The 24811-nt window shown below is 38.2% G+C and overlaps 1 protein-coding gene across 1 annotated transcript; it reads left to right on the forward strand.

Moving 5' to 3' along the window:
• Nucleotides 1–582: 582 nt before the first annotated feature.
• tp53i13 (tumor protein p53 inducible protein 13) lies at nucleotides 583–22977 on the forward strand. Its single transcript, XM_061925396.2, has 9 exons — nucleotides 583–900; nucleotides 976–1127; nucleotides 5799–5979; nucleotides 6250–6308; nucleotides 6454–6532; nucleotides 7007–7135; nucleotides 9026–9211; nucleotides 16521–17370; nucleotides 18763–22977. The coding sequence occupies exons 1-9, from the start codon at nucleotides 802–804 to the stop codon at nucleotides 18867–18869; spliced, it is 1842 nt and encodes a 613-aa protein (XP_061781380.1). The 5' UTR covers nucleotides 583–801; the 3' UTR covers nucleotides 18870–22977.
• Nucleotides 22978–24811: the final 1834 nt, after the last annotated feature.

The raw sequence follows: 24811 nt of genomic DNA on the forward strand, positions 1-24811 counted from the left end.
AGGTAATGCCTGTTACTATGCCTGTGGTGACACGATGGTTTATGTCTGTGGTCAAAACCCGTAAAAAAATAGTTTGGTGCTATTTCTTACTACGCTGGTGCAATACTAGCGCTGAAATGTTATATTATCCCCCCGAAACCGTCCTGCTAACCCTGAACACTGCGGCGAACTCAGTCAACAAATAGTTTATTTGACAACAAATACTTTTTTATTTTTAGATTTGTTTATATTTTGTGTTCATGTATTTTTTTTTTTTTTTTTTACTTATTCCATCTTCTACTAAATATGAAATGGGGAAAAACGATTACTCCTTTTCAACTTCCGTATTGAAGCAGGTTTCGATTAATGTCGTTTCAGAATTCCAACTGATTTACCAAAATAAAAGTCCTGAAGCAGCTTGTACATCTACAACAGATTTGCATATTCAATTTAGTTTCGTGAAAAAACGCTACAATATGCCAGTAAATAATAATATGAGCTAGTGCACCCATGAACAATGCATATTATTAATTAAACCAAACTCATGTACTAATAGTTGTGTGTATTCTGAAAGTTCAGAAAAATCACTTCCGTTGTTGACGTTTATGAGTGACCGCTATACTGTATTTTTAAAGTTAACGACTCTTTAGTTTTCTTATGTAGGAGCCGTCTCGCTCTACCGAGTGAGACAAAGACGACGTCTTGATAAACTTACTTTTTTAAACTCAAAGAATATTTATGTTTCGGACTGTTTTCATTGTCTTTGTGCGTTGTTGACGCCACTTCATGGAGCTCTTTCTTCCACCTGCGTGACTGACAAGCATGCCGACCCACACGGTGACCGTGCTGGCCGCTCTGTCCTTGTGTTTGGGTCGGTGCACTGTGTCTGAGTACCACAACTCATCATGTGACAATGGGAAGGTGAGCGCGTTTCCACTGATAAAGTGTATTGCATTGTGTAAAAATAATTGACTGGAGACTATTTAATATGTGTAGGTATTTGTGGAAAGGGACCTACCTTTAGATGCTGCCTACAAGGCATGTCCTGTATCTGCCAGGTCTGACTCCACTCAGGTAACCATGGATACAGTAGGGGTCATCATTATCTTGGCACACATGCTTACAATTCTGGCTTTACAAAGAAAAAAGTAACACAATTATTATACATAATGTAGTTGGAGTTTACACTTTTGCAGTGATCTTTAAAGATACACTAGTTTAAACCCGTCCACAGTGCATCCCGCCTCTCACCCAAAGTCAGCCGAGATAGGCTCCAGAAGGATAAGCTGTGTAGAAAATGTATGGATAGTAGGGGTGTGGGAAAAAATCAATTCGAATCGCAATTCTCATGTTGTACGATTCAGAATCGATTCTCATTTTTTTTAAATCTATTTTTATTTTTTTTCTTCATATATACTGTATTTTTTATTTATTTATTTTTTTTAATTAATCAATCCAACAAAACAATATACAGCAATACCATAACAATGCAATCCAATTCCAAAACCAAACCCGACCCAGCAACACTCAGAACTGCAATAAACAGAGCAATTGAGAGGAGACACAAACACAACACAGAACAAACCAAAAGTAGTGAAACAAAATGAATATTATCAACAACAGTATCAATATTAGTTACAATTTCAACATAGCAGTGATTAAAAATCCCTCATTGACATTATCATTAGACATGTATTTATATAAAAAAAAAAGAACAATAGTGTCACAGTGGCTTACACTTGCATCGCATCTCATAAGCTTGACAACACACTGTGTCCAATATTTTCACAAAGATAAAAATAAGTCATATTTATTTAATAGTTAAAACACATTTACATTATTGCAATCAGTCGATAAAACATTGTCCTTTAGAATTATAAAAGTTTTTTTTACAAAAGTCTACTACTCTGCTTGCATGTCAGCAGACTGGGGTAGATCCTGCTGAAATCCTATGTATTGAATGAATAGAGAATCGTTTTGAATCGGGAAAATATTGTTTTTGAATCGAGAATCGCGTTGAATCGAAAAAAATCGATTTTGAATCGAATCGTGACCCCAAGAATCGATATTGAATCGAATCGTGGGACACCCAAAGAATCGCAGCCCTAATGGATAGATAATGCGACCTGTGTAGAAATATGGGGAAATAACTACAAAAGTACACTTCATTCATTAACGGTGTTACAAAAAAGATCAGTTAGAATAACACATAATGTTGGATATAGAGAACATACAAACCCTTTATTATTGAATCAAAAATACTGAAATTCCACGACATAATGAATTTGCAAACAGCAAAAATTATACACAAAACAAACTATAATCTGCTACCCAAGAATATACAACAATTTTTCTCAACAACAGGAGAAATATAATCTTAGAGAAAAATGTAATTTAAAACATTTGTACGCACGTACAACACTTAAGACCTTCAGTATATCAGTATGTGGAATGAAATTATGGAATGGATTAAGCAAAGCAATCAAACAATGTACTAATATGATACACTTCAAGAAACTCTTCAAACTTAAAGTGTTTACAAAGTACAAAGAAGAAGAACCATGATAAACATTCTGAATTTATCTCATCCATCCATTCATTTTCAAGATAATCTTACTCATCTCACCATATGAAATATAACTTACTTCACCAATTATTTATTTGTTTATATTTATTCTTATTACTTATGGAGTATATCGTGAATAAATTGAGAACAGGAAGTGAACAAAAGTTTTAGCAACTGCTATGTAAAGGAAAAGGGGTAGGATTAAATCAACTCTGCTTCTTCCTACTCCTTTTCGAACATGTTGAATAGAGAAACTGGAAATTATGATGTATCATGTTGTATGCATGCATGTTCGAAGTAAACTCAAACTCAACCCAACTCAAAGTAGTCCCAAATCAAGTTCTCCCACTGAAATGTATTGACATCAACTTAATTGGTGCTTGGCTCCCATGAAATAGCACAATTTTAACATGTAACATGCGTTTTAAAAAGAGAAACACAATTTTATATAAATATTGTACAAAACAATACCATAGAATACACTACTAACAATTGCAGCAGTTTTATGAAGTAATATGATTAACATTTTTAGCATTTACCTTAGAGCAGAGGTGTCCAAACTACGGTCCGCTGGCGTCTTCTGTGTGGCCCGCGAAACATCCATGAGTTTATTAAGGAATCTGACATTTTAAATATCTGATGACCTGATTGCTACAACTTTTCCACCATCTTCGGGACAACATGAGTAAATCAGGTGTAAAACTGTGAAGTGTGCACAGCACAGCATAAACTTATATAACCCAAGCCAAACAACCTTCCCTACTCATGGCGCAAAAAAAATCCAGCCAACACAGAAAAATCAAAACACATGGCCACACATAAACACAACGTGCCCACTGAACTTGGTGGATATTATTAAAAAAAATGTCCAAGCACTATACAAAATTCTAAATTACACCCAGTTAAATCCATTACAATGTAGGATAGGAAAAATGCAAAACACTCTCACCACACTTATCCATGTTTGGCGCATTTTAGCTGCTTGATGTTTCTGATTGATTACAAAACTTCAAGGAGGTCGTCACGGAAGTAAACAAGGTAGGAGTCGATCTTTCACATAATCTTAAAGGCCTACTGAAATGGGATTTTCTTATTTAAACGGGGACAGCAGGTCCATTCTATGTGTCATACTTGATCATTTCGCGATATTGCCATATTTTTGCTGAAAGGATTTAGTAGAGAACATCGACGATAAAGTTCGCAACTTTTGGTCGCTGATAAAAAAAGCCTTGACGTCACAGGTTGTGGAGCTCCTCACATCTGCACATTGTTTACAATCATGGCCACCAGCAGCGAGAGCGATTCGGACCGAGAAAGCGACGATTTCCCCAATAATTTGAGCGAGGATGAAAGATTTGTGGATGAGGAAAGTGAGAGTGAAGGACTAGAGGGCAGTGGGAGCGATTCAGATAGGGAAGATGCTGTGAGAGGCGGGTGGGACCTGATATTCAGCTGGGAATGACTAAAACAGTAAATAAACACATACTCTATTAGCCACAACACAACCAGGCTTATATTTAATATGCCACAAATTAATCCCGCATAACAAACACCTCCCCCCTCCCGTCCATATAACCCGCCAATACAACTCAAACACCTGCACAACACACTCAATCCCACAGCCCAAAGTACCATTCACCTCCCCAAAGTTCATACAGCACATATATTTCCTCAAAGTTCCCAAAGTTACGTACGTGACATGCACATAGCGGCACGCACGTACGGGCAAGCGATCAAATGTTTGGAAGCCGCAGCTGCATGCGTACTCACGGTACCGTGTCTGCGTATCCAACTCAAAGTCCTCCTGGTAAGAGTCTCTGTTGTCCCAGTTCTCCACAGGCCAATGGTAAAGCTTGACTGTCATCTTCTGGGAATGTAAACAATGAAACACCGGCCGTGTTTGTGTTACTGAAGTTGGCCGCAATACACCGCTTCCCACCTACAGCTTTCTTCTTTGCTGTCTCCATTGTTCATTGAACAAATTGCAAAAGATTCACCAACACAGATGTCCAGAATACTGTGGAATTTTGCGATGAAAACAGACGCCTTAATAGCTGGCCACCATGCTGTCCCAAAATGTCCTCCACAATCCATGACGTCATCATACCGAGACGTTTTCAGCAGGATATTTTGCGCGAAATTTAAAATTGCACTTTAGTAAGCTAACCCGGCCGTATTGGCATGTGTTGCAATGTTAAGATTTCATCATTTATATATAAACTATCAGACTGCGTGGTCGGTAGTAGTGGGTTTCAGTAGGCCTTTAATATCCAATTATATTAATTATTGATTATATATCCATTATATTAATATAGGTTGTACACATATACATGTATATGCTATATATATGTTTTTACTTTACATGCAGTTGCCATCGGCCCCAGGCCAAATATTTGTAGCTCAATGTAGCTCCCAAGTCAAAAAGTTTGAACATGTTTAGATATGATTTTAACATTCTTGGCTGACATTACACTGAGTCTGCTTCAGTATACTGCAGACCAGCAGTGATAGGCTCAAATTGCTTATTATGACTTAACTGCAGTATGTATGCTATAAGCTAATGCGAGTGAGTAAAACTGGAAGGTTTACTGTGGCATTTCCTATGCCAACTAATGGCGTGGATTAGAGATGTCCGATAATGGCTTTTTTGCCGATATTCCGATATTGTCCAACTCTTAATTACCGATTCCGATATCAACCGATACCGATATATACAGTCGTGGAATTAACACATTATTATGCCTAATTTTGTTGTGATGCCCCGCTGGATGCATTAAACAATGTAACAAGGTTTTCCAAAATAAATCAACTCAAATTATAGAAAAAATGCCAACATGGCACTGCCATATTTATTATTGAAGTCACAAAGTGCATTATTTTTTTTAAAATGCCTCAAAACAGCAGCTTGGAATTTGGGACATGCTCTCCCTGAGAAAGCATGAGGAGGTTGAGGTGGGGGGTGGTGGGGTGTAGGGGTAGCGGGGTGTGTATACTGTAGCGTCCCGGAAGAGTTACTGCTGCAAGGGGTTCTGGGTATTTGTTCTGTTGTGTTACGGTGCGGATGTTCTCCTGAAATGTGTTTGTCATTCTTGTTTGGTGTGGGTTCACAGTGCAGCGCATATTTGTAACAGTGTTAAAGTTGTTTATACGGCCACCCTCAGTGTGACCTGTATGGCTGTTGACTAAGTATGTCTTGCAACGCAAAGCATAACAATTAGCTGAGAGACAGCTTTTATCTCCAAACTCTCTTTAGTTGGGGGACTCTTATGTTGAGGTACCACTTAATTTCAACACAAGAACCACCCCATGACAAATTGGCCATGTGCGGGGCGACAAACACCTCACATTTCATGCTGCTGCTCCAGATGTTTGACTACTGTTCATTTTTTACTCTTCAGAGGCTCCCAAGTGTTTACACAGTGTATGATCCGGAGGTGAGTAAACACACACACCACTATGTTTCGAAAGGCGCTGCCTTCATTGATTTTTCCCTGACCTTTGATTTGCAACATGACGCGGCCTCTTGTTAAAGTCAAACAACAACACAATGCATTTTAAGCAAATGACAATGAACAAAAAGCCGCTTTTCAAAAGGCACTCCATCGTCATTGTTCGCCTCACTCTGTACATGACATTAGGCTTCTTGATGGCTCACTCTTTCAACTTGTTGAACAAATTAAATGTGACCACATTTCTTTTAACAGCCCGCCAGGCAGATCTGCATGGATAAGCCTATTTCCTACCACCACAAGATCCCTAACAGGTAAAACTGTGCAGAGAAACACTTGTGCCTGTGGATGGCTATAATATGCTTTTTTTTTGTCCTTTATTTTGGGGCACCACTTTTAGCATTCATGCAAAAATGTATCGTTTCTCCTGTTGTGTGACAATGTACATGTGTGTTTCAGTGGCGCATACAGGCCGGTCAGAGCAGAGAGCGGCGAGTATTTGTACTGCCCCCCTCAACGCTGGCTCAATAATCTGCATGTGAGTGCCATCTTTCCATCACAGATACACTAATCAGTGTTAATCACAGCCGCATGAGGACAAAAGTGTGATCATTGTTGATTGTACTGAACGTGTGGATCAATGCTGAAATTTCAATACCACCGTTACCAGATCTTGGTGCTCTTAATATCCATTCTCAAATAAAAATATCGATACTTTTGATACTTTCAGTTCAGGGATGTCCACTAACGGCGGCATGTTGAAGAGTCAAACTATGCGGGGCCCATATCAAATATTTTTTTATTTAAAAAAAATGCTAAAAACAGATATTGTGTAAGCTTTGTATTATAGGTGATAATGTGACCTTAGACCTAATGTAGCTCAGACATATTATTACCCTTTTAAAATCAGTATGATTCTGGCTTTATGACCTTTGATTTATGATAAATCAGTGCTGTTCTTCAGTAAGTTGTCAATACTACCTCCTTTTGGTTGTTTGTTGTGTGTTTCCAGCATGGAGCTGCTGTATTGCTCTATCATCCCTGTGCTGCTGTCAGTGAGCGGCTCTTTCTGTCCGTCCTGGCCAACTCCTGTCTGCCTGACTACATCATCAGCCCACATCCATGGCTCAGTGAATCCACGGTCAGGAAACACACTTCATTGCCTAAACACAAAGGAGCAATGAGCACAGTTAAGCTATGAACATAAGATATACAATATTAATTTATATTATATATTGCCTTTCAAATGTTGTCAACAAATTACTGGGTTGTTAAATAAAGTCATGCTTTTGCACATGTACTGTAGATGTTTTACTGAATTAAACAGAGCAAGCTAGTATTTTGTTGTGGCACTGCAGCATGTTGCTTCTAAGTATACAGTACATATAAGAGATAAGGTGTGCAATATAGAAAACAAACTGTATTATTTATAAAAGTAGTTTAAAGTGTTTTTGACTTGAGGTGTACAGAATTTTATTTTTATTTTTTATTACCCATATTTAAGAAAACAGTTCAGTTGATCGATGTTCATATACATTTCAAAACAATTAATAAATTACTTAAAACTCCCAGTATGTGGAGTATGCAAAAATGTACTTGTATATGACACATCTCATCGCTAAGATGTAATGAATACCTGACATCTTGTGTTTACAAATGCAATTAATACATGTAAAAAAAAGTCAACGTGAGTAAACATCATAAAATAAAAATTTTTGCATTAAAACTCCCAAGTTATTGTTTTTCAGAAATATCCATCTTGCTTAAGAGTTAATTTCAGTTAGGAATGTACTGATTGATCGGTATCGGACAATTTTTGTGAAAAGTATGTGATCGCCATTGTTGATTAATCAATTTTAATTCTGATCCCCTCTGGCTGACATTGTATTTATTTTTTGTCGCCCGGCTGACAAGAGGTTAACAGCTAATTGTGTTTTCATACACAGTGAGAGCGCCTTGGTCTGATTGCAGACAGCAGTATTTATTGAGTGTTATTAGCAAACATGCAAACACTTTTAATGTGCACAAAATACATTTATATTTGCTCAAACATTTCTTATTCTTCGCTTGAGTTTTTTGAGGTTTGTGCTTGCAAAATATATTTTTCTGTCCTTGTAAATCTTCCTTTGCGACCTCAAAATTAAGACACAAATATAACGCCATAGATTGATACCAAATATTTAGTGTATTTCTTTTTTTGTTAATATTTACAAACCCAAGGAATAATTTCTTGGACACAGGAAGACTTTGAGGTCAAAAACCAAAGGGTTTATTAGGTTGTAGTTTTTGCTTTTGTTAAGTTATTGTGTACTATTGACTTTGTTTTACTCAAACAATTGTATCTAATAAAAGACAATAAGGAAGTAGTTTCAATATTGTGCTGATATTGTTAAACTGTCCACAGCACTCACTATAAATACATTGAAAAATGAGTTTATACATCGTATAGGTATTGGTATTGGCCGATCTCACTCATTGATGGTCAGCATCGGCAGCATAAAACCCTGATAGGAACATTCCTATTATAAATGAGTTTAACACCAGTGTTAGTCTAATTGTGTTGATTTTTTTTGTGGTAAAATGCCACAAATAGATTTGGTGCTCGCTGTTCGCCCTCATTCATAAACACATTATAATGGCACCATCTGTGAATACAGCTTGTCATTACAACTCCGTTCAGTAGATGGCATTTTTTAACACACCTCATACGCACCATGTCTGCCAGAGAATAAGAAGCAGGCCGGCTGGATCAGTGTTGCCAACTTAGCGAGTATTCAGAACCCTCTACAGACTCTTAGCCTTTAGCAAAACAAATCTAGCGACTTTTCCTGGTCTTAATGGGCATTTTTAGAGACTCTCTAACATAAAACTATGTATTGCTCTCCTCCACGAGCAGCGGGTGCTGCTGTGGTTGTTTCTTAATTTTTTGACTAAGGTAGACTTTTAAAGATAATACATTTGTAGTGGATTGATTTCTAGTCGTTTGAAGCACTAACGCACTTATTTGCAATATTGTCTATTATGTGTTTAGCCAATAGCGTTGGTGTCTTGGGGGCGAACGTTGGAGCTGTCCACCGCCGCATCTTTAGACGTTTGTTATTGGCTGCAGAGCACGATGACCACAAGTGAATGGATCCGTGGAAAATACAACCTGCTGTTGACCTTGTCATCTGAACAGAAGCACACGCATGGAAAGGAAGGACAGACCGAGCCCAAGGTATTACTATAAAGGAGACTTTAATATACTGCAGTCACATACCCAAAACGTGTCTATCTATTCACATACTAACATTGGAAACACATGTTCATTCACGTACACGTCTTGTAAACAACGGTCTACTATCATACACATAATGTGGCAACACTAAATTGTCCCTAATGTGTGAATGTGAGTGTGAATGTTGTCTATCTGTGTTGGCCCTGCGACCAGGCGGCGACTTGTCCAGGGTGTACCCCGCCTTCCGCCCGAATGCAGCTGGGATAGGCTCCAGCACCCCGCGACCCCGAGAGGGACAAGCGGTGGAAAATGAATGGATGGATGGATGGATGGATGGATTATGCAATTTATCATTCACATACCCAAAACATGTCTATCCATTCATTCTCACAAATGCACAGCAAACATCTAACCATTAACATACATATAATTCAATCTGTCTGTCCATTCACATACGAACACATTGCACTTACAGATTGTTTCTGGCCATTTACACATAATGCCATTCGTATATCATTAAAGGGGAACTGCACTTTTTTTTGGAATTTTGCCAATCGTTCACAATCATTATGGGAGACATGAACACATATGTCTTTTTTGTAAAGATGATAAACACTCGGAAGATGCAGCCAATGGCAGTCACTGTTGTAGCTTTCAAAACCCTCCATCAAAGTTATGTATACACACTGCAAGTCTATTTATAATGTAGAAACAGACACGTTCATAACTATATGTAATATGTACAATATTTGCCATATTTTGATCATTTTAAGCATTGCCATAACTAATTTCTCTGCGCATTTATTTCCATTTCCATAGCAGCACACTTCTGACTTCTGGCAACAACTGTGTGTCCTACTTCCGGAAACAAAAACGAGTAGGCTTTTTAATCATGGCAGACTTGGTAATAGACAACGAAGACGACTATTTTTGGTCAAATGAGGACTCACAACCTTATCTTATTTGAATCTGAATATACGGAGGATAAACTACTGCTTCTAGAAGCGAGTATAAGAGCAGACGGAAGCCGAAAGAGTGAGGTGAAAGCGTATCGACGTTGCAAAATGTGGAATTTGAAGCCATGCTATTTCGACATAAATGGAGTGCTTACCCAAATAAACCAGAAAAGACGTCCCCGGCCCGCTGGACCAAACAAACAACTGTCCATTGAGTGAGTCACACTTCATGATTTGCGTGCTGTGTGTATCATGACAGACAGCATTTACTGTCTGGCTAGCTGTGTACAAACAAAACAAGAATTGTGAGCTAATACTTTACAGATACTGTAATATGATTGTTCATCTTTTTCAATCAGTACGGATTAGTGTCTTCTCGCATTGTGTTTTGCAGTCCAAACTCAAACACGTTTCGTGTTGACGCAGTTGCTAGGTTATCTCCTGCCGTAGCTAGCTTTTACAGCTAATACCATAGTGCAACGATGTGTTACTATGCAACAAAAAGAGTTCCTCAGTGTTCGCTCTTACAGTAACAATGTTGCTATGCAGTTTGGTCATCATGCAAGGTACGGAACGTAAATTAAGTATTGTTGACGGTTTTGAATACATTTTTAAGTGATTTAGAAGTAGAATTGATTGCTACCATTAGCCGCATTGCTATCCACCAAGAAAAAGCCGATTTTGACATGTGAGAATGCAAAAAAAAAAAAAGAGTCAAGCTTTTGTATTTTTGTCCCTCAAGGATTGTAAACGATAGGCAAAATTCCCAAAAAAAGTGCAGTTCCCCTTTAACTTAAATACATCAGTATATCATTTCAGATACAAAAAATGTATTTATAAAGGAGCCATATGTAAGAATCTGTCCAGAAATGGTACTGTAATCAAGGTCAAAATGGTGTAGTCTCCTCCCCCTCTCCATGACTGAGGTTGACAGATACGCAGCTGAATCCAGCTCGATCGACTGGGCTACTCCAAGGAACTTCAAATGGCGAAAGACGAGTCCTACGCTGTAGGACTGACATATGGTTATTGTTAGTACTATCAGAAAACTTAGACAAACTTTATTGATCCACAAGGGAAATTGTTCTACACAGTAGCTCAGTTACAAAGGATGGAAAGGATAATGCAGGTATAAAGTACACTAAAACAAAGACCAAAACGGACTACAACCAACGCTAGCAAGGGTTACAATGGTGAAAATAAGTAAAGCATGCTTAGCAGCCTAATGTACGCCCAAAACTAAAGAGGAGACATTTTGCCAAGGTATGCCTATAGACTACTGTTTCAGATTGCCATATAACTTGGTACATGTAGTCCACAATATGCAAACATGGATGAGGAATTATTTTATCATGTGATTTGGCTGTCACCATACGTTTCACATTGCAATAACAGCCCTGCTAATGTTGGAACCCATTTCCTCAGCATATCAGCATATTGAGAACGAAATAGGCATCGAGACTACCCATATCTACATAGGTTTTATTTGTCGAAAATATATTTTGCCCTGTCAGTTCGATTACACATCGACATACAGGATAACGGGCATATATTTCCCCCGTTAGCCTGTATGTCGATGTGTCATCGAACTGGGCTATACGTATGCTCCCATTGACCGGGCTAGCTTGCTAGGCATATTAGCTTTGTTAGACAAGATCATACTGTATTGGACAATATAGTTTACATATGAAATGTCCATTTCCATTTATTACAAGTAATAAGAAAACGTAAATGCCTTACTTACCTATCAAAGAGGAAATTAGCAAGTTTGGCATCAGATGAGAAAATCTTCTCCGCCTTCAATCGTCTCCATCTTACAAAGGCATCCCCGATACAAATCCTCGTTTTGTTCCTGGCTTTGTCATGAATATGTTGAGAATCGTAACGAGGCTTTTTAGATAGGTCTGACATGTTTAGTAACTTTACCAGTGGCAGTAGCTAGACGGAAATGGCGGTGCGTAACAAGCAACCTGGATGTAACACACTCACGGATTTTCCAATTGGTTGAAACGGTGGAGGGCGGGACATCGAAATTAAAACAATAACACAATTTCGGGGCTGTAAATCTAATTTTGAAATGAGCATATCCTGGCTGAACTACTGTTATCAGTTATAGAGGTATTTGAAAAGAACATGATTTATTAATGCCTTTTGACATATCAGGGCCATTTAATGACTTGACATGCAATTCTTACATATGGCTCCTTTTAATTTACATACATGTAAGGCAATCTATCATCCACATACACAAAACAGTTTGTCTGACTATTCACAGACCGTACAAACACAGCTGTCTATTTACATACACGCATTAGATAAACATGTCCATGACCTTTCTCACACACACACATACACGCAAGCACACACAATCATTCTCACTCAAACACACCCAATGTAAACGTATGTCTGTCACTTCACATACACACAATGTAAATATCCTAAGTCCATTTACGTCATGCGCACATTCTGTAAAAATGTGTATGTTTATTAACATCGGAAATCTGTTCACAGTCACATGCCTTTCCATTGACATTCACAAAACGCAATTTATTTATTATTCATGTATACGAAGAGTTTAAACATTGGTCTATCCACTCACATCAACACTGTAAACAGCTGCCGGTCCATTTTCATGCAAACACTGTAAAAATGTGTGTCTATAACATACATTTAACTAGGGTTGCACGATATACGATTATAAATGATATAAATATGGATGCCGATTTTAATTCCATGGCTGTATCGTGATAATGCATGTTGATGAGCAAGCTATAGCTGTGTCCTGCAAATTTAACCGCGATAAACAAACAGCTGAGTCCTCAACACAATGTAGCATGCGTGCTAGCAAGCTAGCGACTAACGTCCCTCCACAGTGCATGAAGTGCACTAATCTTCACCTCCATTGTATCATTATTACTAGAGGACATGGAATAGTTAAACAAGCTACACGACACCTTGTAAGAGTATAGGAGAAGCCATGCTAACCATTAAGCTAGATCTTGTGAATATGAACAGCGGTGAGTTGATTGATACAATTGTTGTAAGTAACAATACCAATTGTAATATGGTAAATGGGTTATACTTGTACCATACCATACCATACCAACTTTATTTATAAAGCCCTTTAAAAAGAACCACAGTTGAAGAACAAAGGGGTGTACACCACAAAGAAATAGAGCCAAGGACAGACTAAAAAATAATAATTAAAACAGAAGTAAAATACAAATTGAAAAAACAAATACAAATTACCCTAAGAACAATTTGTTAGATAAAAAGCAGTTAAAAAGTTAAAAAACAGTTTAAAGTCTCATGCTGTGTTAAAAGCCAGTGAATAAAAATGGGTTTTAAGAAGGGTCTTTTAAGTAGCCAAAGAAGGGGCCTGTCTCACATGGAGAGGGAGAAGATGGTTCTAGAGTTTGTATAACGCTTTTCTACCTTCAAGGTACTCAAAGCGCTTTTAAACTATTTCCACATTCACCCATTCACACACACATTCACACACTGATGGCGGGAGCTGCCATGCAAGGCCCTAACCACGACCCATCAAGATGCCACGCCATCCACAATATCTGTATAATATCAAAACTACAGTAATATTTGTTTCATTATTATAATTGTTTTTTGTTATGTTAGGTATTGTATACACACAAAAAAATATTCCTTGGACAGAGGGGGACTTTAAGGGCAAAACACAAAGGATTGAAATCTGAGCCAATAGTAGTGTTTTCTTATGGTAAGTTATTTTGCGCAATTGACATTATTTTGCTCAAAATTTGGATGCAAATAAGGGAATAATGTAATAATTTGAATATTTGATATTGTTACACCACCATCCTCTGTTTTTGTCTGATTATAATTGTGATAAAAAAAATGTAACCATTCAATGAGTTTGAACATAGTATAACCAATACTGGTCGACTTGGTATTGGGTCGATACAAAATTTTTTCGTGTCACTTAAAACGAATGTAACATATCAAAACAACTGAATGTAATTAAAATGTAGAATTACATTTTAATAGAAGTATAGATAAAACCATTTTACGGCAGAATGTAACCAATTATTAACAGTAAATTAGCAAGTAGATGTAACTCAGGTGGTTTGGCCTGCTGCCTTTATCTCATTCCGCAAAGGGAGAATAAGCTGGTCGCCCCCATGAGAGGCGAGTGTGCTGACTACTGAGCTATAAGCCTGGGCTATGTAACTTGGCAGCCAGCACACTCTTGAAGTCGTCAGGGAGTGAGGTTTACTAACACCTGGCACAGCCACACTGACTAGCCTCCATTACATAGATTCTCATTAATTTTGAGAAAATAATACAACCGGAACCACCGCATGTTACACATATGTCAGCAGCCGAATTAGCTTTTGTAGTTTGTTTAGAAATGGTTCTATTATTATTGATTGCCTGTCAATTTGTGCACATTCATCCTGTAAAAAACACACTTGAGGATGTTTATTCAGTTGTTTAAATTTGTATGATAAAAAAACAGATAACAGACATGACTCAAAACTATAATAAATTCAAATTGTAACGTTCTGGCTTTAATAAACACTGAAATAAATCAAGAATATAAATTGTGGTAGTCAGTGACAGTTTCATTTTTAGATCAAGCAGAGTGAAAAAAAATATGGAATCACTCAATTCTGGGGAAAATATTTTTGTATCACCCTCTGAATTTTCATTTTCAAAGCTAACACTTGCATCTGTTTAAATCTGTTCATTAGTCTGCAGTTAAAAAGGAGTGTCTACACATTGGAGAGCTGTTGCACCAGGTGGATTGATATGAATTATGGCTCCAACACGAGAGATGTCAATGAAGCAAAAGGGGATTACCAAACTTCTTCAAGAAGATACATTGTCACGCAATGTTGCAAAAGATGTTGATTGTTCGCTCTCAGCTATCTAAAATGTGGGCCAAGTACAAACAACATTGGAAGGTTGTAAAAGGCAATATTGGTAAACCGAGGAAAACATCAAAGCATCATGACAGAAAACTTAAAATATGTCTTGAAAACCAAAAATGCACAACAAAACAAAAGAAGAACAAATGAGCAAAAACTCTAGTCGTCGTCTGTGACCATAAAACAACAAGGTTTCAATGGGCTGAGGAAAAGCAATGAAGGACTATGGATGACTGGATGAAAGTCATATTAAGTGATGAATCGTAAATCTGCATTGGGCAGGGTGATGATGTTGGAAATTTTGTTTGGTGTCATTCCAATGAGATTTATGAAGACGACTGCCTGAAGACAACATGCACATTTCCACAGTCATTGATTATATGGGGCTGCATGTCAGGTAATGGCACTGGGGAGATAACTGTCATTACATCTTCAATAAATGCACAAGTTTACATTTTGGACACTTTCCCTATTCCATCAATCGAAAGAATGTTTGGGGATGATGACATATTTTATCAAGATGATAATTCATCTTGCCGTAGAGCAAAAACGGTAAATACTTTCCTTAATAAAAGATACCTAAGGTCAATGTTATGTCCTGCAAATATTCTGGGTCTCAAGCCAATGGAAATCTGTGGTGAAAATTGTCCATCACAGTACTCCAACCTGCAAAGCTGATCAAACAGAGAAAGTTGGAGAAAGATTGATGAAGAGTAATTTTTGTCACTCGTCCATGCCTCAGTCACTGCAAGATGTTGTAAAAGCCAGAAGTGGTGCAACAAAGTACTAGTGGTGCACAGTTTGTTTGTTTTACATGATTCCATAGTTTTCTTTAGAATGAGTGATTTAATCTTTTTTTTCTCCACTCTTCTTGATCTAACAGTTAAACTGTTACTACCTACCACAATTAATGTTCTTGCTTTTTTAGTGTCTCTTAAAGCAAGAAAGTTGCAATTTGAAATGACTATAGGTTTGTGTCATTAGACTTAGACAAACTTTATTGATCCGCAAGGGAAATTGTTCCACAAAGTAGTTCCGTTACAAAGGAAGGACAGGATAAGGATGGAAAGGATCGTGCACACAAGGGCACAAAAAGAGGGCAAAAACAAAGGTATAAAGTAGACTAAAAATGTACCATAGTAGCAATATAAAATATAACATATATGTAATATTTACATATTATTAATACAATATATTCATCCATCCATCCATTTTATAAAGTATATAAAATATACTGATATATTATATTATTATATTATATATGTATAATATATATAAACATGTCTGTTGTCTGCTTTTTTTCTACAAAAATTAAACAACTTTATGGACATCCTCCAAGTATGGGGATTCCACAATCTTTGCCAGGGGTTGTATTATTTATGTCATTTTCAGAAGGATACAATAACCTTGAGTAGACGTTTCTAAGTAGCTGTTCGTTCAAATCCCCAGGAGTCTGTGGGGCAATGCTGTGAGCGGATCATCTCGTTGTGGCTGAAAGAACCGCTCCAGGCAAGAAAAGATTCCCCGCTTAAGAACAGAAACAGGGAATCAAGGAAGCGGCAAAAAAGAGCTGCTATTCGGTCCGAACTGAAGAAGGTTGCAATGAGGACCATAAAAGCAAACGGTACAACTCAGGCACTCGATTTTTTGGCAAAGCCAAAACTGAAAACCACCACCAATAACCCTGAGGACCCTTTAGACCACAACAGCACTCAAGGACCTCCAATAGCTTTTGCAGGCCATGGCCTGAGGGATGCAACATCTGCCACCAAGATGCAAAATCAGGCTTTCTCAGCCTGGCCCCCAAACATGCCAGGGGCTACACACAAGACACCACTCAGGGTTCCCGAACACAGTGCCAGTGCTCAAGTTAAAGGCTCCTTGGAACAGAGCGAGACAGCGAGATATGGCCCCACTGCAGAAAGACAAGTGCTGGATAGTACAGAAGTAGACGTAAGAGAGAAAGAGATGGACAAAGATTACACTTATTTATTAAAAAGACAAGACGGGCCTCCACCCTCAAAACCAGCAGTAGTGAATTACTTACCTGACTGTGGTAGCTGCATCCAAGACCAACAGTGTGCTTGCAAGGAAGACTCTAAGGGCCGGGCCTCGCTTGCAGGCAACGGGTTGCCGAGGCCCCCCAGGTCCGATGAGGCGGTGTGGGCTGCAGCGGCACTGGGCTTCTTGCTGGTTCTCCTCACGCTGTCTGTGTTGCACACACGCCTCTACCGTCACTGGAGGACCATGCCCAGTCTCTACTGGCACGACGCACGGCAGGACTATGACAGTGTGGCAGGTTTGTACACATTAGAAACCCTTTTCATGTTCACAGGGGTCTTTTAGTTGGCTGGAGCAGACAGTAGGTATACTTATTACAACAAATCCTTGTATTTTAACAAATGGGTCAACAAGATCAGGGGTTCTTAACCTTTTTAACCTTGGGGCCCAACGTTTCCACTACATAACACTCAAATTCTAACACTGAAATAGTCATCTTACTCTTGAAGGTAATCGTATTCAATAATGATATCTAGAGATGTGTAGAGATAAATGCTTTAAAATGTAATATCGGAAATTATCGGTATCGGTTTCAAAAAGTAAAATTTGTGACTTTTTAAAACGCCGCTGTACGGAGTGGTACACGGACGTAGGGAGAAGTACAGAGCGCCAATAATCCTTAAAGGCACTGCCTTTGCATGCCGGCCCAATCACATAATATCTACGGCTTAACACACACACAAGTCAATGCCATGCATACTTGGTCAACAGCCATACAGGTCACCCCAGGGTGGCCGTATAAACAACTTTAACACTGTTATAAATATGCGCCACACTGTGAACCCACACCAAACAAGAATGACAAACACATTTCGGGTGAACATCTGCACCGTAACACAACATAAACACAACAGAACAAATACCCAGAACCCCTTGTAGCACTAACTCTTCCGGGACGCTACAATATACACCCCCCGCTACTCCCAACCCCGCCCACCTCAACCTCCTCATGCTCTCTCAGGGAAAGCATGTCCCAAATTCCAAGCTGCTGTTTTAAGGCATGTTAAAAAAATTATGCACTTTGTGACTTCAAATAAAAAATATGGCAGTGCCATGTTGGCATTTTTTTCCATAACTTGAGTTGATTTATTTTGGAAAACCTTGTTACATTGTTTAATGCATCCAGCGGGGCATCACAACAAAATTAGGCATAATGTGTTAATTCCACGACTGTATATATCGGTATCGGTTGATATCGGAATCGGTAATTAAGAGTTGGACAATATCGGAATATCGGCAAAAAAGCCATTATCGGACATCTATAATTATATCCAATTATAGTTTAACTGGATAAACTTTGTCAAGTGTTAATTACAAAGTATATTATCAAAGCTTAGATCAGGCTGATTACAAAAAAAAATACTGCAAAAGAAGGGACATTTACATGCAATCACACAGTTCGAAAATAAATACATTCTAACTTAATTAATAATAAAATTGAACTGCAAATTGAAACAGTTCAATGACTTTAGTCATAATTTTTGCGTTTAAGAAATTTCTCTATGACTTTTCCTCCAGACTTCTTCTGTTTGTTTGAGATTGTCATTACTGCCACAAGTGGTTAAGAAACACTGATTTAGATGATGTGAAACAAAAAAATGTCTTCATCTTATATGATTGTGTCTTATAGATGTTATTCGTAGGAGGCTGCACATTGCAAAGAAGAGGCGGAAAAGAGGCAGAAGACAAGAGTGCGCCCTCTTGCCCGGTACCTCCAGCTCAGATGAACTGATGTAGGCAAAAGGAGGAATTATTGTTTTGTTTGGTGGACTTGCTGAATCCAAAAGGACGTTTTACATTCTAGTCTTGTAGATGCGCCGTATTGAACATGTAACTGGCAGACAGGCGCTCCTCAATACCATACAGCAGTGACGTGCGGTGAGGTTCATGGCTGGTGAGGCACTAACTTCATCACAGTCAGATTTACAAACATATGAACCCTAAAGAGTATCTTATTCACCATTTTATTGGCAGCAGTTAACGGGTTATGTTTAAAAGCTCATACCAGCATTCTTCCCTGCTTGGCACTAAGCATCAAGGGTTGAAATTGGGGGTTAAATCACCAAAAATTATTCCCGGGCGCGGCGCTGCTGCTCACTGCTCCCCTCACCTCCCAGGGGGTGAGCAAGGGGATGGGTCAAATGCAGAGGACAAATTTCACCACACATAGTGTCTGTGACAATCATTGGTACTTTAACTTAACTTTAACTTTACACATACAAACTGTAGCACACAAAAAAGCACATTTAATTAAAAAAAACGTTATTATGGTCTTACCTTTACTTATAAATGAAGTCCATGCACAGCTCCTTTTGAACAAAAGCATCGATAACTTGTTTATAGAAGTCTTCCTTATCTTTCTTCAGTTTTAAAAGTCTCTCTGTCTCGATGGAGATCTTCCTTTAAGTATTACCTCCTGCTTCGATTGAAAGTCCAGTTTAGAAAACTGTTTTATATTAGATATGTAATCCTCCATGTTAATAGTCCAGGCAAGAGGAAAAAATAAACGATCGCTGCTAACTGTTGCTGCTTGTTGTCACTTCTTCTGCAGCCGAGTAGTCGCAGAAATGCTCCCTGGGATCACTATCGCCCTCTACCACCAGGAGGCGGGATTACTGCGAGCCTCACACAGTGCGTCTTCGCAGCAGTTTTATGATTGCTCAGCACAAGAAATACGTTACACACATACAGTTGTTGACAAAATACACTGTACATTATATACCTCAGCTAACTAAACCATGGAAATGTATAATATAATTCATATAGCAATACGGTCTCACTGCACAGCAGGCCAGCAGTTAGCCGAGTCATTGCACAATCCATGGTGAGGCTCAACTGGCTGCTGACTCGCCGCAAGTCTCTTCTCAGTATTTGAACAGCAAATGTGAAAATTCAGCAATTTTGAAGAAAAAATCATCTAAAACTGGTGAAGTTAAATGGAAAATAACTTTATAGTATAATCACTGGATACATATAACAATTTAATTAATTTTTTTTTCTTTTTTAATTTTTTTTCTTTCCATGATGGCACGTGAGGCCCCGCCTCACCTGCCTCCCCTGACTGCACGTCACTGCCATACAGTCCCCATAAACATCACATGCAGGTACTGTAAAGGTGTTATGTTTGAGAAATTAATAATATATTTTTTAACAACCAGACCTCAACATAGGCTAAACAACATTTTTAGATTTTATTGTACATTGTTTCCTAGTGTACTAACGAGTCAGCGCATTCAGGTATTAAGTCACCTGATTTGACCTACCAGTTTTTGTTATACTTTTTGTACCCTTTAAAATGTTTTATGTTACTGTTTCCAGTAAAACCAGTAGTAAAACGTGTGGTATTGTTTTGTTCTTTTGCCACATACTGTAATATTTGGTAAGTATTCAGGATGACATGACTTTATTGAATATAATAAAGGATAAAGGGTGACATAGGAAATATTTCATTGTATATATGTCAACAACAAAAAAAGTTGATTCGAAGTTAAATTACCAGTAAATAAATGGGATGGATTTTTTCTTTGAAACTGTCTTGATTATGTTCCATTGAGATGATATGAAAATAGATTTAGATGGTTATGGCTTGGTATGCACATTCTACATATTTTGAGTACTGCTTCAACCGAAGATAATGTAATATTTCACCCAAAATAAAATTATTAATAATGATAAATAACACAAATAGAATTTAATTTGAGCAAAAAAACATATATTAGTTTATAATTGTTGAAATATATCGAGTGGCTTATTAGCATTAATGCTATCATGGCAAATGTGTCATGTCAGGCTTTCCATAGCAATTTTAAGGCAAAACGACAGATTCTTTTTTTTCCTACAAAATCTTTCAAGAAATATAGTAAGAACAGTCGGATATTTTTTTATACAAACTATCAAAGCATTGAAATTTAAAGTTTAAATTGACCTTAAAAAACGAATAAATACCTTCCATTACTACCTGACACTCCGCCATTTTGAAGTATTCTGGGATGGTCACAATGGGTTGCCAGACATATAATTATTGTCATATTTGTACAATTTCACCCTCTTTTACATATTGTTCCGTTAATGTGGCTTCACCACATCGTACATTTTTTGGTGGTATTTAAAAACTATTTTTAGAGCGTATTCTAACAAATATGGTCCTAAATTAAGCATTTTAAAGGGTACAAATGGCTAAATAAACTAAAAATATCAATAGGATTGGCCAAACCAATCAGAGCTTGCTGTTCAGTATTGTGGCCACTGATTGGCTCAGTCTACGGTAGCGTTATTATATGGAAGTGTAAAGTTGACCAAATGTCATTCACTGTATAGAGGGCAGAGGTGGGACCAAGTCATTGTTTTGCAAGTCACAAGTAAGTCTCAAGTCTTTGCCCTCAAGTCCGAGTCAAGTCCCGAGTCAAGACAGGCAAGCCCCGAGTCAAGTCCAAAGTCAAGACTGGAAAGTCTCAAGTCAAGTCCTAAGTCCTGCATTTTGAGTTTCGAGTCCTTTCAAGTCCTTTTAACCACAGACTAATATATTAACACAGATTGTGTATGCTTTTCAAACGCTGTATTTATTTATTAAAACAAGTGCATTTTAAATTGCAGGAAAGAAAATTGTGCTGACATTGCACTTTATAATAGCACTATTAACCAGTCATTTTAAACATTAACTCATTCCTTTACAGAACAAACACATTGAAAAATAAAGTGCAAATGTACTTATTTGTACAAAAGTGTTAACATTGAAAAAACATGACATATATACGTGAACATAACAAAAAAGTTGTACTTTTTATATGTCAGGGCCCTATGCTGCATTGCATTTGCAAAAGACCAAATTAGCCAAGAGTCTGTCAGTCATTTGTGCACGATGGGGGCATAGTATGATGCCACCATGGCTGAAAACTCGCTCCACTGGAGCACTGGAGGCAGGCACTGCCAAGACTCTCATGGCCACTCGGAACAGTGAAGGAAGAGTCTTCATGTTCAATGCCCAGAACAAAAGGGGGGAGAGAGGTTTTTTGGGTTGGTGCACTACTTGTAAGTGTATCTTGTGTTTTTTATGTTGATTTAATTTAAAAAAAAAAAAAATTTTTTAAATAAAAAAATTCTTGTGCGGCCCGATACTAATCGATCCACGGACCAGTACCGGGCCGCGGCCCGGTGGTTGGGGACCACTGAGGTAAACAACCAACAGTATGTCAGAAAACTAGCTAAAACGGTACACATATTCATAATATAGTATACATTTTAACTAAACAATTCAATTCAATGAATCTGTTCGAGTCAAACTATTACTCTAGGAAATGGGATAAAATTGCTATGGTATAAAAAGGGGTAGGATTATATAAGCTCAGCTTCTTCCTACTCCTTTTCGGACGTGCTGTGATGAAACAACTGGAAATATGGACGTGCTGTGATGAAACAACTGGAAATATGTGATGCATTGCATTGTATCGTATGCATGTTCGAAATAAACTGAAACTGAACTGAACTGAACTGACCTTTATTTTACTATTTTTGTCTTTTTTTAGGTGGCTAAAATACGCTGTGCTGCTGACCACCGTCTAACGTTACGTGTGATATATTGACTAACGTAACCCTGCTTAAAAAAATCACTGAACAAAAAGTATGAATAAGGTAGTGAACTGCAACAGATTCCCGTGTTTGCAATAACGTTATAACGTTAGCAGTGAGTTTACAGCCTCACTGATTTAACTACACAGCAAATAAAAGTCACGTTACTTAGCCAATAAACGTTATCTTACATTCAAAACTTACCGTTCTTTGTGCAACTTCAAATGCCGGACGAAGTTGGAAGTTGTTGCCTCTCCATCAGTAATTTTCGAACCGCATGTGTTGCATACTGCAAACCGTTTTGTGTTGACCACCTCGTAATTTTTATACCCAAACAAAATTATTTTAGGTATAATTTTTTGTTCACTGGCGTGTGGTTTGGACATGTCTTCTTCGTTGGTTGTCCTGCAATTTGATTGGATGAATGCTGTGTGATGAAAACAAAGTAGATATAATTTGATTGGCTGTTGTACTGAGAGCACACCAGCTGACACACGCAACGCTGATAGACAAGTACACAATGAAAAATACGGAGCGCTCCCGAATAACTTTTTCATCTTTGGGTTTTGGGGAAAGTAGCAAGTCATGTCAAGTCATGTCAATTCAAAAGGCTCAAGTCCAAGTGAAGTCACAAGTCATTGATGTTAAAGTCTAAGTCGAGTTGCAAGTCTTTTTACATTTTGTCGAGTCTAAAGTCATCAAATTCATGACTCGAGTCTGACTCGAGTCCAAGTCATGTGACTCGAGTCCACACCTCTGATAGAGGGCTTTCATAAAGTTGACAAAAGTACAAACCCCGTTTCCATATGAGTTGGGAAATTGTGTTAGATGTAAATATAAACGGAATACAATGATTTGCAAATCCTTTTCAACCCATATTCAATTGAATGCACTACAAAGACAAGATATTTGATGTTCAAACTCATAAACTTTTTTTTTTTTTTTGCAAATAATTAACTTAGAATTTCATGGCTGCAACACATGCCAAAGTAGTTGGGAAAGGGCATGTTCACCACTGTGTTACATCACCTTTCCTTTTAACAACACTCAGTAAACGTTTGGGAACTGAGGAGACACATTTTTTAAGCTTCTCAGGTGGAATTCTTTCCCATTCTTGCTTGATGCATGTACAGCTTAAGTTGTTCAACAGTCCAGGGGTCTCTGTTGTGGTATTTTAGGCTTCATAATGCGCCACACATTTTCAATGGGAGACAGGTCTGGACTACAGTCTAGTACCCGCACTCTTTTACTATGAAGCCACGTTGATGTAACACGTGGCTTAGCATTGTCTTGCTGAAATAAGCAGGGGCGTCCATGGAAACGTTGCTTGGATGGCAACATATGTTGCTCCAAAACCTGTATGTACCTTTCAGCATTAATGGCGCCTTCACAGATGTGTAAGTTACCCATGTCTTGGGCACTATATACACCCCCATACCATCACAGACGCTGGCTTTTCAACTTTGCGCCTATAACAATCCGGATGGTTCTTTTCCTCTTTGGTCCAGAGTTTCCAAAAACAATTTGAAATGTGGACTCGTCAGACCACAGAACACTTTTCCACTTTGTATCAGTCCATCTTAGATGAGCTCAGGCCCAGCAAAGCCGACGGCGTTTCTGGGTGTTGTTGATAAACGGTTTTCGCCTTGCATAGGAGAGTTTTAACTTGCACTTACAGATGTAGCGACCAACTGTAGTTACTGACAGTGGGTTTCTGAAGTGTTCCTGAGCCCCCAGGTTTGTATCTCAGCGACTCTGTCACAAACCTGGGGGTAAAGTTTGACTCAGATTTTAAATTCGAAAAACAAATCAGCAGCGTCGTTCAAAAAAGCTTTTATCAATTACGCCAAATAGCGAAAGTGAAACCGCTTCTATCAAGACATGATCTTGAGAAATTAATCCACGCTTTTATCTCGACTCGTCTTGATTATTGTAATGCCCTGTATGTAGGCATTAGCCAGGCCTCCCTCGCCCGCCTGCAGCTCGTGCAGAACTCTGCTGCTCGTCTGCTAACACAGACCCGCAGACGTGAGCACATCACCCCTATTTTAGCGTCCCTTCACTGGCTCCCTGTGCGTTACTGAATACATTTTAAACTCCTTTTATTTGTTTTT

The sequence above is a fragment of the Nerophis lumbriciformis genome, linkage group LG30 (genome assembly GCF_033978685.3).
Source record: "Nerophis lumbriciformis linkage group LG30, RoL_Nlum_v2.1, whole genome shotgun sequence".
Classification (NCBI taxonomy): domain Eukaryota; kingdom Metazoa; phylum Chordata; class Actinopteri; order Syngnathiformes; family Syngnathidae; genus Nerophis; species Nerophis lumbriciformis.